The sequence below is a fragment of the Aquarana catesbeiana genome, linkage group LG09 (assembly GCF_042186555.1).
Source record: "Aquarana catesbeiana isolate 2022-GZ linkage group LG09, ASM4218655v1, whole genome shotgun sequence".
NCBI classification, from domain to species: Eukaryota; Metazoa; Chordata; class Amphibia; order Anura; family Ranidae; genus Aquarana; species Aquarana catesbeiana.
Window position 1 is genome coordinate 44,963,856 of NC_133332.1, and position 16,855 is coordinate 44,980,710.

The 16,855-nt window shown below is 43.8% G+C and overlaps 1 protein-coding gene across 1 annotated transcript in view; it reads left to right on the plus strand.

Annotated features, from left to right (window-relative positions):
• The window catches only part of LOC141107567 (complement C4-B-like), a 179,969-nt gene that overhangs the window by 82,052 nt on the left and 81,062 nt on the right, over positions 1–16,855 (plus strand). Inside the window, exons 21-25 of the mRNA XM_073598404.1 lie at positions 2,649–2,719; positions 5,252–5,391; positions 10,403–10,615; positions 13,016–13,067; positions 16,323–16,412. Of these exons, the coding sequence (XP_073454505.1) occupies positions 2,649–2,719; positions 5,252–5,391; positions 10,403–10,615; positions 13,016–13,067; positions 16,323–16,412 (566 nt within the window). The remainder of the gene's footprint in view (positions 1–2,648; positions 2,720–5,251; positions 5,392–10,402; positions 10,616–13,015; positions 13,068–16,322; positions 16,413–16,855) is intronic.

Sequence of the window (16,855 nt, forward strand, 5' to 3'; positions counted from 1 at the left end):
AATTTAACTGACAATTGCGCGGGCGTGCGACACTGTACCCAAATAAAATTGATTACCTTTTTTCCCACAAATAGAGCTTTCTTTTGGTGTTATTTGATCACCTCTGTTGTTTTTGTTTGCGCTATAAACATGTAGCAAAGTCTTTAACCTCTTCCAGCCTAATGAGGACCTTTAAGGCCAAAGATAGCTGACATCCTTCAATATGTGGTGGGTTGTGAGGCATAGTGGGTGCAAAGATGGTGAAAGTCATTGGGTGCCAGACACTTCTTGGATACAAAAAAGGTTTTATTTCTTTTAACAGTCCTTTTTATATTTTGAAGGGAAAGAGGGTTAGGGCCAGGACACCCTTAATTAGCTGCAATTTCAACTGGAAGACTCCGAGACTTCAATAGGAGGACAGCTGTACAGGGAAAGGCCTCAGCAAGGCACCACCATTTCTGCACGTGGAGGATTGCTGTCTCCTATGGCAACAGGCTTTAACAGTTCCTAACACAATGTTCAACAGTTCACTCAGCTTCACTACAACTTCTACTTGTAGTTCTTCAACCTCTTGATCTCCTGGTCTCTCACTGGACTCTCTGATTCACTGACTCTGAATCCTGTGAGCTCCTCAAGGCTTTTGCGGTGGTATCTCCCTCAAGCGTCACCCACGCTTCCTTGCTGGGTCCCTAGCTTGACACTCCAGATACTTTTCAAGCTTCACCCCTGCTAACCAGCTCGGTCCCTGACTTGAAGCGTCACCTCCGCTGGTTGGGTCCCTGACTTCATCACCGCCTGAAGTTTCCCGATTCTCCACCGTGCCCATTAGGTGAGAATACTGCTCCGGGAACTTGCTTCAGTTACTCACTGTGGTCCCTGGTAAAGGCGATCGGTCCCTTAGTGGCGACAGCTTCCCTTTTACCTCTGACCACAACAGGTCAGAACAGAACCATCACTTTTGGTTGGACTGCAAGCCGTAGTCCCAACTTACTTCTGGATAGGCCCTCACACAGCCTTGCAGCCCGAAGCCCCCGGGATAGGCCCTCACACAGCCTGGCAGCCTGAAGCCCCCAGGATAGGCTCAGTCTCACAGCTTAGCAGCCCGGGGCGTACGACACACGTCCACCCAGACAGTGGTCCGGGTGGCACAGAACATAGATCACCTGATCTCACCCGTATATATAGGTTCTCCCAGCAGGCCAAGGGATTCAAGGAAACCCCTGCCCATTGGCTGAGATACCCCATATACCCATAACCTGACCTTGGGTTGCCCTTCTCCTATCTAGTACCACCAAGTTCTCGGCCACCTAGTGGCAGAAGAGAAAAGTGCAACAAGGCCAAACTTAGGGAGAAATCAATAAATCTCTACCAATTAACTGCAGTAGCTACTCCTGACAAGGAATTTGGTGAGGAGCTCCTTGACTAAATCCCAGGGTGCTACAAACAAAAAAGGCCGACCATTTTGAAAAAAAAAACAATATTTTTTTACTTTCTGTTATAATACATATCCCCCAAAAAATATATGAAAAAACAAATGTATTCATCAGTTTAGGCCAATATGTATTCTTCTACATATTGTTGGTAAAAAAAATCCCAATAAGTGTATATTGATACACTGATCACTGTATAAATGACAATGGCAGGGAAGGGGTTAACACCAGGGGCAATCAAAGGGTTAAGTGTGTCCTAGGGAGGTACTTTCTAACTATGGGGGGAGTGGACTGACTGAAAGTACAGAGAGATCGGACCCTCCATTCACCTCTATAGAGAGCGGCAGATGTAAACAGGCTCGTGTCTGCTTACACCCGCCTATGTGCAATCCGATCTGCTTAAAAAAACAGAAGAGGATCTGTTCCCTTCTGTCTGGGCGGATTGGAGGGCCCTTAGGGTAGAGCGGGGCTGCGTCTGTGTCTGCTCTACATATGCAGAGTGGACACAGACCTGCCATCCGCCCGCTACGCTCATTGTGGCCCGTGACCGGTTACCAAGTCCCTAAAGTGACCACCGCTCCTCAAAAAGTTTGGGCACCCCTGCTGTATATCGTGTGCAGAGCTGCGGTCCTGTAGCAGTAAAAAGTGCTATAGGGTGGTCAGCAAGTGGTTAAACAATTATAGTTTACAATAGGCTTTAAAGTGGAACTAAAATCAACATTAAATATTTTTAATCCTTATGCTGCAAGCCATAGTATTTAAATAGGAAGGTATATTTTATTTACCTGTTACAAACTTGTCATTACTTTTCTTCAGTTGCTTCCTGGTTTCTGACCTAGGCCAAAATGATGTCATACATCCTAGGAATCTTCATGGGCATTTTTTTTTGCTTTCATCTGAAATAGGGGAGGAGGGGCGGTCTCAGCCAACCACAACCGCCTGCCTGCGTGCCTGAGCTAAGGGCAGATTGATTCCATGAAGTAAATGCTACAAGAATCATCCGCCCTTAATCAAGATGGACACAGCTAGAAATGCTAGGGGGTGTTTTTCAAAGTGATTTATCCACAAAATAAAGCATTGAGACATGGATGGATGAGTTTGTTTTGAATAATACAAATGAATTAAAGAGCATTTTCACTTTGTGATGCTCAGGCACAGTTAACTTCCACTTGAAGATTCTAAACAGTACAAAATATATAATGACAAAAAAAAAATCAGATTTTGATTTATTTCTTTTAGTGAAACAGTCCCAGTCCCAGATTCTATTACCACATGGGAGATCCAAGCAATCGGAATGTCTTCGGGAAAAGGTAAGATTTTTAAAATTTTACTTTATCAATGCATTGTAGCCTCTGTGTACAATTTCATCTAAAATGGTAAAAAGCTTCCCAGCACTTGTCCTCCATCACATGGTCAATGTCTCAGCATGTAGGTCATGTGACTGGATGCCTGCTAATATAGGATTCCCATTTTACCAGCATTAGGCCCCTTTCACACGGGCGGACCGTTCTGATCCGCCTGTCAGTTTTTTAGACGGACCTGAACGGGCGCTCCATAGACCTCTATGGAGCGACGGATGTCAGCGGTGACATGTCCACTGACATCCGACCCTCTTCGATCAGAAAAAGTGTGACGGAGGAAAACCCTATTTTTTCATCCGTCTGCGGATCGGATCGGCTCAGTGGGGATCAACGGAGCGATCCCCGCTGAGCAAGCGGAGGAGGGAAAATGGACAGCCCCGTGTGAAAGGGGCCTAAGGCATTTCTTTCAGCTCTTGACTAGGGTATGAAAGAAGACGTTTCCCTACAACTGCTTCACCAACACTTCACTCCTACCTTTACCCAAGTAACGCACATGACACCAAACTGGACTTTCACCCCCTTCCTGCCCAGGCCAATTTTCAGATTTCAGCAAATTACATTTTTATCATTTTTTTTATGAGACAGGTAGAGCTTTCTTTTGGTGGTATTTAATCACCACTGGTTTTGGGCACTGATGAGGCTGCACTGATGGGCACTGAGGCTGCAATGATGGGCACTGAGGCTGTACTGATGGGCACTGAGGCTGCACAGATGAGGCTGCACTGATGGGCACTGAGGCTGCAATGATGGGCACTGAGGCTGCACTGATGAGGCGGCACTGATGGACACTAAGGCTGCACTGATGGGCACTGAAGAGGCTTCACTGATGGGCACTGATGAGGCTGCACTAATGGGCACTGATGAGGCTGCGCTGATGGGCACTGAGGCTGCAATGATGGGCACTGTGGCTGTACTGATGGGCGCTGATGAGGCTGTACTGATGGGCACTGAGGCTGCAATGATGGGCACTGAGGCTGCACTGATGGGCACTGATGAGGCGGCACTGAGGCTGCACTGATGGGCACTGATGAGGCTGCACTGATTGGCACTGATGAGGCTGCACTGATCGGCACTGATGAGGCTGTACTGATGGGGTGTCACTGATGGGCACTGAGAAGCTGCACTGATGGGCACTGATGGGGCTGCACTGATAATCAGGACACTCATTTTGCAAATAAGTAATTTTTCTTCTTCGCTGATGAGCGCTGATGCGACTGCACTTAGGGGTCACTGATGAGGCTGCACTGATGGACACTGAGGCTGCACTGATGGGCACTGATGAGGCTTTAGTGATGGGAACTAAGGCTGCACTGATGGGCACTGATGAGACTGTACTGATGGGGTGGCACTGATGGGCACTGATAAGCTGCACTGATGGGCACCTATGGGGCTGCACTGATAATCAGGATACTCATGATCAGTGCCCTGATTATCAGTGTAAACAATGTACTCACGGTGTCCTGTCAGACTTGCTGGTTATCAGCTCTCCTTTCCTCACACAGAGAGCGTGTGAGGAAAGGAATTCCGATTACTGGCAAGTTTACATGTGACCAGCTGTGATTGGACACAGCTGATCACATGGTAAGGGGGCACTGTAATTGGCCCTCTTCCGCAATCTGTGATCAGTGGTGTTCAAAGGACACAGCGGTCACCGAGCAAGCCCGATGCACACCCCAGGAGGCATGCACATGGGAGAACGGCCATGGACGTCCTCTCAGAACTTGAGTGCCATGCTGTAGCCGTCTTTTGCCTAGAACACAAGCGGGAAAAGGTTAATGGCCATAGCAGCCCCTTTATTAACAAAATTGTATAAATAACATATACATAACATACAGCAGTCAGTACAATATAACAAAATTGGAGCCACAAGGACCTTGTAGGCATCATTACTTAAGCAAAAAAATCCAGCTGCAAAACACCAACTCGGAGACAACACCGCAACAACCCAAAAAAAACACTGGGAGCTGTACCCAAGATGGACCCCTACCAATTTAAATTTTTTGCCTATAATAAAGCACATACAAGAACCTTGTACCAAGCCAGTTGCCATAACAAAAACACACCACGGAGACTGTCCCCAGAAAATGCCAAAAAAACTGAACCCAAGAGGGAGAGGGTGGGAAGTTGTCCCAACGCAGTCCCTCTTCTGAGTGGAGACCTCACCGGGATCCTCCTATTGATCATCCACTGCAGCTCCACCCGCTCCTTCCAACCCACCAATCCAGTAAGTACCCCAATCCTTTTTTACTTTAACTTACTGAAAACTCCTCCCAAGCCAAACCCCTTTTAACCCTGTCATGTTGGCCCTACGTCTTCCTTACTCCCAGGTCTAACTTTCTTTAAGGTTTGCAGAGCACAGGTTTGGTATTAATATACCGTAATTTAGGTGATTTTTCAGTAGATCTCTGCTTTAATCACAAGAGTCTCTTGCTCTCCAGTGAAACTTTCTTGGTATTGCTCTGATCATCTCTTGGTTTGCAGGGTTTTGTGTGGCTAACCCCGTGAAGGTGAAAGTTTTCAAACCGTTCCACATTTACTTGAGAGTTCCATCGACGGTGAAGAGATTTGAACAGATTGAGCTGAGACCTGTACTGTATAACTTCCAAGAACAAAACATGAAGGTGAGGGGAGTACAGACCACCATAAACATACAAACCTCTCATTAATGCTGACCACGCAATTTTAAGGCAATTTCAAACACCTTCAATCGGCTTTCTATTAATAAGATAATCATGTGGATCAAAACAACCTGCCACCAACTGTTTCAATTGTTTCATGGTTATCTTGACCTGTGCAGTTGTTTTTGCACAAGACTGTTTAGAAGTGGTTGGAATTGCCTAAAAAATGCAACTTGTATGGCTAGCAAAAATTGAAGCACTAATGTTGGATAAGAAGGCCTGGCTCGCAGTCTTCACTCTAATTCATTCCAAAGGTGTTCTATTGGGTTGAGGTCTGGACTCTGTGCAGGCCAGTCAAGTTCCTCCACCCCAAACTCGCTCATCCATGTCTTTATGGACCTTGTTTTGTGCACTGGTCCAAATCATTTGGTGGAATGGGGGTTATGGTGTGGGGTTGTTTTTCAGGGGTTAGGCTTGGACCCTTAGTCCCAGTGAAGGGAACTCCTAAGGCATCAGCAAACCAAGACAATTTGGACAATTTAATGCTCCCAACTCTGTGGGAACAGTTTGGAGATGGTCCCTTCCTGTTCCATCATGACTGCGTACCAGTGCACAAAGCAAGGTCCATAAAGAAATGGATGAGCGAGTTTGGGATGGAGGAACTTGACTGGCCTGCACAGAGTCCTGACCTCAACCCGATAGAACACCTTTGGGATGAATTAGAGCATAGACTGTGAGCCAAGCCTTCTCATCCAACATCAGTGCCTAACCTCACAAATGCGCTTCTGGAAGAATGGTCAAACATTTCCATGGACACACTCCTAAATCTTGTGGACTGCCTCCCCAGAAGAGTTGAAGCTGTTATAGCTGCAAAGGTTGGGCCAACTCAATAGTGAACCCTACAGACTAAGACTGGGATGCCACTAAAGTTCATCTGCTTGTAAAGGTAGACGTCCCAATACTTTTGGTAATATAGTGTGTGTGTGTATATATATATATATATATTACAAAATTATAAAATATAATTTAAAAAAAATGTTTTTTGCAAAATCTTTTTAATAGAAATTTTCACTGTGAAGGTACAAAACATGGGCATTGGGGCATACCCCGGCACAACAGCGTACAACTCACTGTGTATCTAAAAACTAAACATAACTATCTATAACTAAAGAACCAAAACAACCACATATTCGGTACCCAGGTTTCACATGGTAGGGTGATGATAAAAGATATATTTTCCTGTAGGACTTCTCGTCCCTCTTAACTGTCTGAGCCAGACGTTACAAGAACAATTAGGATTAAGTGTGATCACTTGACCTCTGGACTAATACCACCACTCACTTGTCTGGGGCATGGACCTCAGCACTCACCGGTAATTACTGAGGGTATCTAACCAGGGCAACCCTCCATGGGCTGATCATCTGTCGTAGACTCGGTCCACAAGTGCCAGACTTTTTCGTATTTTTTGGAGCATCCTCGGGACAAATATGTTGCTTTGTAGAGGGGTATCATTGTATTGATTATTTTTTTCCATGATGACAGGGTAGGGGGATTGGCTGACTTCCATCTTAGTACTAAGGCTTTCCTCGCGTAAAATAGTAGGATACTTATTAGAGTGCGGGTTGCTTTAGCTAACGCCAATTGTTCCACAAGTCCGAGGAGACAGACACTGATTGTAAGAGGAATAGGTATGGTAGTTAACCTATGGATAAATTGAGTTACCTCCCTCCAGTAATCTTGAACCTGTGGGCAATCCCAGAATATATGTAGGAAGCCTGCAGGGGTACCAGAGCATCTCCAGCAAGTAGCTGATGAGGTTGGGTATATGCGGTGAAGGCGTTGGGGCGTATAGTATATTCTGTGCAGGATTTTGAATTGGATTAACTTGTCCCTAGTTGCAGCTAGTGGCTGAAGCGGATAATCCCACATGTCTTCCCAGTCTTCACTGTCCAGCTCCTGCACCTCAGTCTGCCACAGATCACGCAACCCAATCCAACCTGAATGGACGGCAGCAGTGCTCTGTATATTTGAGATAATGGCTTTGAGAGTTCAGCATCGTTTAGCAGAGTTCCGGGATCATTGTGCTCCATCCAAGGTTGGACCGATTTTAATTGTGAGTCAAAGGCGTGACGGAGCTGCAGGAACCTAAAGAAGAAAGAATTCGGAAGTTGGAATTTGTTTTTCAATCTGTCAAATGTGAACAACCCAGAACCATTGCAAATATCCTTCAAGTATTTGATGCCCCTGCCGGCCCAAGGTCCGGGGGCTTGTAGAGAGTGAAATTCCCTCAGCCTGGGATTACATTTTCTCCAGGTTAGGTTTTTTTATCACCGTGTGCCAAGCCCTGATAACCGCTTTCATAGCCTGTGTTAAAGGTATCTGAGAACCCCCCATCCCCCTATAAAGGGCGTTACGAAGGGCCTCATAAGATCCCAAATGTCCCGCCTCTAGGACTACTGACGCACTGGTATCGTTCAAGACCAACCAATTGTGGGCATGAGCGAGCATTGCTGCCAAGTAGTACGTGTGGAAGTCGGGGCAGGCAAGTCCACCCTGTGTCCAGGGCCTGCGTAGAATTTTCCTGTTAAATTTGGCTGGATGTGATTGCCACAAGAAGGAAGCTATTAGGGACGGAAGAGGGTTTTAGGTATCCAGACCGGGGAATGCCTTAAAATATACAATAGAACTGGGAGCAGTTTTATTTTAATTAAATACATTTTTCCTATAAGAGTTAGTGAGAGATTTGACCAGGCCTTTATCCTAGATTTACACCATTGCAGCACTGGGGACAAATTAAGTTTACTGAAATCCTGAGTGTTGGGAGAGATATTGATCCCTAGGTATCTAATGATACTTGCCCATTGCAGAGGTAAATTGGGATTACTCAGCTGCTTCGCCCCTGGATCTATGGGAAGAATGAGTGACTTACTCCAGTTGGTGTGGAGGCCAGAAAGAGTTGCAAAGCTATCCAGTATCTGGAGCACCATGGAAAGTGGGGGCCAGGGTCTTGCAAAAAAAGGATTAGACCGTCCACATATAGTGCTAATTTCTCAACTATTGCGCTGACCCGGATCCCAGACACCTCGTCTAACTTCCGCAGGGCCTCCGCCAAAGGCTCCATCAGCAGGGCAAACAGTGCAAGGGAGAGAGGACACCCCTGCCTCGTCACCCTCCTAATCAAGAAGGGGGAGAAAGTTTCAATCCCAAAACTTGATAGTAGTAAACGCCTACTTGCGGCTCAGAGTTCCAGGGGGATTCCCAGCTTGTGTGGAGCCTATAACAGTAGGCGAGATTGAGGGGACATGTGTCCCCCTCAATCAAGGAAGAAGTAAGGAAAATCTCTATGAGACCATTATCTTATTGATTGGTCATTTTACTTTAGAGAAAAGGGTTGGGGTCAAATTGAAAACACGTTGAGTGGGACACGTTTGGATAAGATGATCTGAATACCACGACATTATCGTTTATTTTCTAAGGACACAAGCACATTCACAACACTGGTAATTAGAGTATGGGATTTAATGCATAGGCAAATGAAATGGAATTATAATTCACCGTTAATACCACTTACAGGAACAAATTATTTCCCACCAGGGAATGAAATATTATTTGGGGAATGGAATTAGGAAGAGAAATGCACATTAAAAGACATTATGAAAGAAGGAGTGATTTGTACAATACAGGAACTAAGACACAAAAAGGACATTTTATTAATAAATGAGCTAAGATACAGACAATTAACACATTTTATAGAGTTGTTATCTCAACCAATAAGATCGAGTAAAAACCTATTGCCACTAGAAAAAATGCTTTGCTCACAGGTTGTGCCGAGGCACGGTACCTCCCAGATTTATAAAATTACCAATAGAATGGCAGAACCTGTAACTCCGCCTTTTTTGGGAAGATGGGAGGCGGAGCTCTGTGTAAAATGGAGCGAACAAGAAAAAGAAAAAATATTTAAAAATTAGTGGACGGGACAGCGATAGACACAAATTTGAGAGAGATGAACTATAAGTGCTTATCAAGATGGTATTGAACTCCCACTAAAATTCATAAATTTCAACCAGAAAAATCATTGTTATTTTGGAGGGGATGCGGGTTAAAAGGAACAATGGTACATATATGGTGGGAATGGCCAAAAATAAAGGAATTCTGGCAGGAGATTATTCAACTGATTCAGTAAATATCGGGAATGAATGTGCCTAAAACCCTGAAACCTATTTACTCCATAACACCAAACTTACAATTTTAATAACGCTGCAAAAAATTTAATCCCAAGATATTGACAACTACCAGAATGCCCAACATTAGGAGAATGGATTAAAAAGACAGGATTAATATATAATATGGAAGAGTTGTATCATAGGGGGGAAGTCAAAATAGAAAATTGTGTAAGTATATGGAAAAACTGGACTGAATTTAAGGGCACAAGAAAATATCTTGACGTAATGAATAAAAGTAAAAAATAGGTTAAGCAGTTGGATAGAGGAAAAGAAGAAGGAGGTCATATAAGATTGAAGGAGATAAGAGACTGGAGGTGGGGAGGGGAGGGTGGGGGAAGAGGGCATGTTATCTGTTGAGGAAAGATTTTGTGGTGAGCAAACGAATAAGTATTTTGTATAATGTGAAAACTAATAAAATGTATATACGGTAAATAAAAAAAAAAACAAGTTAAATCAGTATTTTTTGCTAAAAAATTACTTAAAACTCTCAAACATTATATATATTTTTTAGCAGAGACCCTAGAGAATAAAATGGCGGTCGCTGCAATATTTTATGTCGCACTGTATTTGCGCGGTTTTTCAAACGCAATTTTTGGGGAAAAAAATACACTTCAATGAATTAAAAAAAAAACTATAGTACCGTTAGCCCAATTTTTTGTATAATGTGAAAGATGATGTTACGCCAGGAATCGTGATCTACATTCTAAGCAAAAAACAAATTGTGATTCTCGTTTTATCCAGAATCCAGAATCCAGCTCTACTTCAGCTTCTTTGCTTCTCTTTTGGAACAGGTGAAAATGTTTGTGGAGAAGATGGAGGGGGTGTGTACCCCCAGCACAGCTGAAGGAGCTGCCGTAGAGCGGAATGTAACTTTGCCCGGCAAGTCAGCTGTCTCCATCCCGTTTTCAGTGGTTCCCATTGGAAAGGTAAACCCGACCGTGACTATCAAGGCTCTGGGACTAATGGGCATATCGGACGGTGTGCGGAAAGTGCTTCATCTCGAGGTGAGAAGCAGGGTTGTATTTCTAAAGTGTAACCTTAAGGGCTCGTTCACATTATATATATATATTGTAGAAGTATCTGAGCATGTGCGTTGCTTGTTACCAAAAAACAACCTATGTGCTGCGCTCTGGTACATGAGGGGTGTCCTTAAATGTAACAGAAATAATTGAACGGGAGGATAGAAAAAAACTTTGCTTCCAAGGATTCCAAAAGAAACATACTGTAGCTATGGATAAAAACAGTCTTAAAAAACACACAGTGTAAAAAACAGGATTTGCCCATCCTCTGTACACTCAAAATCCTCCCAGTACTAGTGGTAGAATAAATCTTAGAATAAACAGTGGCGGCTGCTGCTCCATTTTTTTTGGTGGGTGCGGCAAACAAACCCCCCCCCCCCCGCCAGGTCCGTACTTACACCATCCAGGTCGCGGCTTCTTCACCTTATCCTCCTGGCTAATCTGGTCTTAAGATCCGCCTCCTCACCTGGTTGGCCGGGAGGAGAAGCCGGAAGACAATAGCGAAAATATTGATTCGCTAATATCACAAGTGGGTGAGCCCAACCTTTTTGAAGCCAATTAGAGCCTCGGGCTCTAATCATGTGCTTGAAAATAAAAAAAAAAACTCATAGAAAACATATGAGTCCGGCGCCCCGCAAGGAGATTAGGAGGGGCGGCGCCCCTTATGAACCGGCCGCCGCTGGTCTGTAACACATACCAGCCGGGGAAGTCCAAAGGAACACGCTGGGTAACAGCCAAACGGTGTTCCGGAGGGATATGTGGCACTGATCCCAATGTTTAAACCAGCAAAGGACTCACCAAGACGATGGCTGTTTTTAGTTGTGTGTTTTCATCGTGCCATTCATTCAGTCAGCACCATGCTTTTTGGTGGCTGCGGACGCCACCAAGATGCTAGACGCTTGGGGGTGCCATTAAGAATTAATGGCACCCACGCCTGTCTGAAGAGGGCAGTTTCTTGTGTAGGCACTTCCTGTGCATGGTGACAACTCTCTGTCCCTGACTGACAGTTCTTTTTCCTGCATTGTCACATGGGCTTGCAATAGTCTACAAGCTGTTAGCCCAACATACTTTACAAAGGCATGTTCTGCTGTTGTTACACTCAAGGAGTGCAGGAAGACAGAAAATATCTGAAAGGGGCTGTAGGAGATCATCATATAGCAGGTGCTCACCACATGGCAAAGGTTTAAAGAGAACAGGAGACACAACTTCTCCTGTGTTTGCATCATAATCACCAGTTACAACAATACAGTGAGGGTTATTTACTAAAACTGGAGAGTGCAAAATCTGGTGCAGCTCTGCATAGTAACCAATCAGCTTCCAGGTTTATTGCCAAATCCTAATTGAACAAGCTGAAGTTAGAAGCTGATTGACTACCATGCACAGCTGCATCAGATTCTGAGTGCTCCAGTGTTTTGAAGCTTTGTCACATATGAACGAAGACACATATAATGGCAAGGCTATGTAGCACAATGATGCAGGGCTTACATACAGGAGGTTGCCCAAGGTATGATTCCTTCAATGACTGTCCAAAGGGAATTTTCCTCAAACAAGACTCTCCCAGCTAGGAGTGCTGTAGTAAGCTCAGCCGCTGAGTGGTATCTCCTCCATCAGTCCAGAGCACTGGTTATGCGATCTAACTCCTCTACACTGGCCTTTCTCACAGGTAAGACTTTGTAGAACCCTAACTGTCTCTCCTCGTTAGGAACATGTCCCCAGCTATAGGTTCACCATTCCCTGGCAAATGGGTTCCTGTCCCTGTTCAGTACTCTCCACACTGAGCTCCTTATGTGATGTAGTACCAGCACCATCATACCCTGTTTCCCCGAAAATAAGACCTAGCGTGATTGTCGGTGATGGCTGCAATATAAGCCCTACCCCCCAAATAAGCCCTACCCTGTTTCCCCAAAAATAAGCCCTACCCTGAAAATAAGACCTACAAGGACTTTAGGGCTTATTTGGGGGGAGGGCTTATATTGCAGCCATCACCGACAATCACGCTAGGTCTTATTTTCAGGGAAACAGGGTAATTAGACAAAGGCTCTCCCAAGATGGTGCCTGGAGCCCATGGCAGAAGGCACATTGGTCCTATGTTGGGCTTCCCTTGCACCAACAGTAAACAGTGGTCGATTGACCGCTTTATTTACCATTAGGGAAGCAACTAACATTTGACTGAGCTTTCGCTGGATCATCTCATCAGCTCCTGCCCTGCCTGATGGACAGCAGCAACGCTCTTCATATTAGCACCACTACCACCTGCCCACAAGCAGCACTGGGATGCAACAAAGAATAATATAAAAAGGTGAAAACAAGTATTTTATTAAAAAAGAGAGCAATTTAAACTTCATTCAATAAGGGTTCGTCTCATTGCAGTCCATTTCTTTACAGAAAGAAGGTGTTCCAGTGGTTGAAGAGAAGACATATGTTTTGAATCCAGAAGGTAATAACTAAGTTGTTTGGTGTTATGCTGTACAAAATCTGCACATCAATTAATGATGTAAACAGACAGGAGAATACTAAGTAGACATGTGCGATTTGTTTCATTACAAATCAAAATTTGGACGAAATTTTTGTTATTTGGAGGTTTGGATGTATTCGAATCTCTGAATCACAATAGTAATGAATTTTAACGAATCTGAAATAAACTATAATGAAAACAATGGGGGTTATTTACTAAAGGCAAATCCACTTTACACTACAAGTGCAAACTACAAGTGCAAAGTGCACTTGAAATTGCACTGAAGGTCCACTTGGAAGTGCAGTCGCTGTAGATCTGAGGGGGACATGCAAGGAAAATAAGAAACAGCATTTTAGCTTGCACATGATTGGATAATAAAATCAGCAGAGCTTCCCCTCATTTCAGATCTACCCCTCAGATTTACAGCGACTGCACTTCCAAGTGCACTTTTAGTGCAATTTCAAGTGCACTTTGCACTTGTAGTTTGCACTTGTAGTGCAAAGGGGATTTGCCTTTCGGAAATAACCCCCAATGAATTCATTCATATTCATTCAGATGACAATATGCGATAGTTTGAGCCTTTTGTTAATTTTTGAAGCACCTGAAATAACGTAACAACATAATGAATGATCCGAATTGATTCTGATCTATTTTGTTTCTAGTTTGCATTAACATATGACATGGAAACATATTGCAATAAATACAGTAAGGTATAAAAGTGAAATAAGACGATTCCTACTTATTGTGTTTGGAATGGCTGGAGGTGGATCAATCAGAATCTCAGAATCATAAAATAACGAATTAATCTGATATTAATTTTGTTACTTTTGAATGCACGCAACTTTAGTCGATATCGTCCAATCACCTCATTCCATTTCTCTTTGTGCGCAAGTAATCTCCCGAAATAATGAATTAACGCGTTAAAACGAATATAGCCAATCTTCTGAAATAACTTCCAAAAATACGAATCAATTCGAAACAACGAATATATGAAACAAATCCGAATATATGAAACAAATCCGAATATATGAAACAAATTTCCAAAACGAATCCTTCTAAGGTCCCTTTCACACGGGCGGACTAATTGGGTGCACTTGTCAGTTTTTCAGACAGATGCAATGGACCATCTTTTATGGAGCGGCAGGTGTCTAAGGACATGTGTCCGTTGACACCCGCCGACATCTGATCCGATCTGCCAAAAACAGACTGCATCGGTTAAAAGATGAAGGTAAACAGACAAGCGGTCTGTTTACATCCGACCGCCCATAGAGAGGAGCGGGCTGTGTCTGTGTCCGCTCAGCGGAGAGATCACCTGCTAAGCAGGAAGATCTGCTGGTGGAGTTCGCCAGTGTGAAAGATGCCTAACATAACCAATACGACCAAATGGTTTACTTAACAAATGAATCCAGAGACAAATTTTTCCATTGTGCACATCTCTAATACTAAGCTTTGGATGATTGCTACAACCTTGGGTATCTTTCAGAATGCTACTTAGCGCTATTCCATTATGCAAATACCAATATCAACTAAGAGTCTTGTGCTTTGTTCTGTCCCCTGAGCAGCTCCCAGAGCATCACTATTGGCCGGCCAGTGTGATAGGTGTACTCACTGACCAATAGTGAAGAGGTAGAAGGTAGATAAACATGCCCACTAATAGTTCTTTAGAAACACTTGAGAAGAGTCTTTAGCACAATGAGGCCTTATCGTTTGATTTTGCCAAATCACATAAACTATCAGCTTTATTTCTAAAGAGGTTTAATGGCTTCTATCGTTTATGTTTCTATGGACCACAATCGTTTATACGCGGTTTTAGAGTAAGCTCCTTGTTGAGTGAAATGCGTAAGTGTGCTGTAACTCATATGGACTAGTCCGTTTGTTGGATGGATTCATATACAGTTCTGAGGCTTTCAAAATGGGGAGCAGTTCCCCTTTATGTCTCTAGAACTTTCACAGAGACTGTTTTAGTGGCCGATGATTATAGGGTACCAGTTGGTAGGCTGAGAATTAGAGTTTGCAGTGGAATATCTGCTCTTGGTTTATTGTGAGGCTAAAGATCGATATAGCCTGTAGGTCCTTTGGCGGGTATCTTACCTTCTCTATAATATTTCCTCACATCACTTTAATAATTCCATCTACGTGTACTTGGGACAAGGTCATCTAGAGCCCAGAGCGAACATGTAAGAGCATTATGTGTCAGCAAAAATCCCCCCCCCCCCAAAAAAAATTAAGTGCTAATCTGCATGCTTAGCTCAAATCCTCTCAATACACATAAGCTCCCAGCACACACCCCCCCCCCCCAAAAAAAAAAATTCCACTCCCTAGCTCAAATCCTCTACCCCTCAAATTTTCCCTCTGAGCACAAATCCCCCCCCTCCCAGCACAAATTCCCCTTCCCCCAATCCCCCATCCTATCCCCAATCCACTCCCCCCACTCCAAATCCCCCAGTCCCCAATCCCCCATCCTAGCACAAATCCCCCTCCCCCAAAAAAAAATCTCCTCTTGGCACAAATCCCCCCACCATATTACCTTTTCTAGCACAAACCCCCAAATCCCCCATCCTAGCACAATCCTCTTCCCCCATCTCCCCTCTCAACACAAATCCCCACTCCTAGCACATCTCCCCAAAATTTCCCTCCTAGAACTCTTACCTCCTGCCGCCCCCCAAATCGCCCCTCCCAACACAAATCCCCTCCCCACAATCTCCTTGTGATGCCCCTGAACCTCAGTGCCCAGGGCAGCGGCCCCTTCTGCCCCCCCCCCCCTTGTCCCGGCCCTGCGTGTACTACCCTTACGACAAATCATGAATGTCCTCTTGTATATATGGGAAACTCTTCTGGTCTTAGAAATGTTTAAAATACTCTTTAAATAGAACTGAGGACATCACATCCCACAAAACCTTTTATTACCCTCCATATTCATGTAAACAGTTTTTTTTTTCTCTTCATCTTTACAGTCTGATTGTCTGTATTGACCATATCAATCTTAAATCTGTATGACCTTAATATGCGCAACATGATTTTGAAATCAAATGTAACCAATTGATCCATAATATCTCTTTGCATAGCAGACCGTCTTCGGTTTTGAGTGTATCACAACATGACTAAAGCTATATAGCAAGACTGAATTAATGCTCTACTGTCTGTTAACATTGTCAAAGGAAATACAGGTACCCTTGAAGTCCTGTTTATCCCACATATTGTAACTTGCACACTTTTCTTGTCTCCTTTTTCATGCAGATGCATCCAGGAAAGAATTACGGTTCGATGACGAGTTACCTTCGAATGCGATCCCAGATGCTGATTTCCGTTCTAGTGTGAAAATTACCAGTAAGTACTGTCATGGCTGCATTTACACAAACAAGGCATGCACCTAAAAGGTCAAAGAAAGTGTCCATAGGAATAGACCTGAATAAAGGCTAATTAATCTTTTATTCCATATCTTTTATTCCATATCAGCTAAATACATTCAGTATGAAGCAAAACAAAAGCTTTGCAAAAGTCGTATGTTTTTTTGTTTTTTTTTGGTGGAAGGCAGCCACAGCCTGAGTAGGAAAGCCTGTCCCCTGCCAGCATACTGTAGAGAACGAACCTTGTTCTTTGTGTAAAAGCAGTGATCTCTCTGCAGAAGTCTAACATACCCCCCCTACAGAGCTAGAGCCATCCAATCAGCAGGGAACATGAGTATTGCTGATTGGACAACTCTTAAATCTTTTTTCCTGCAGATGGACATATATATTTAGAAATTGGATTACATTTTTAAACATGATCAC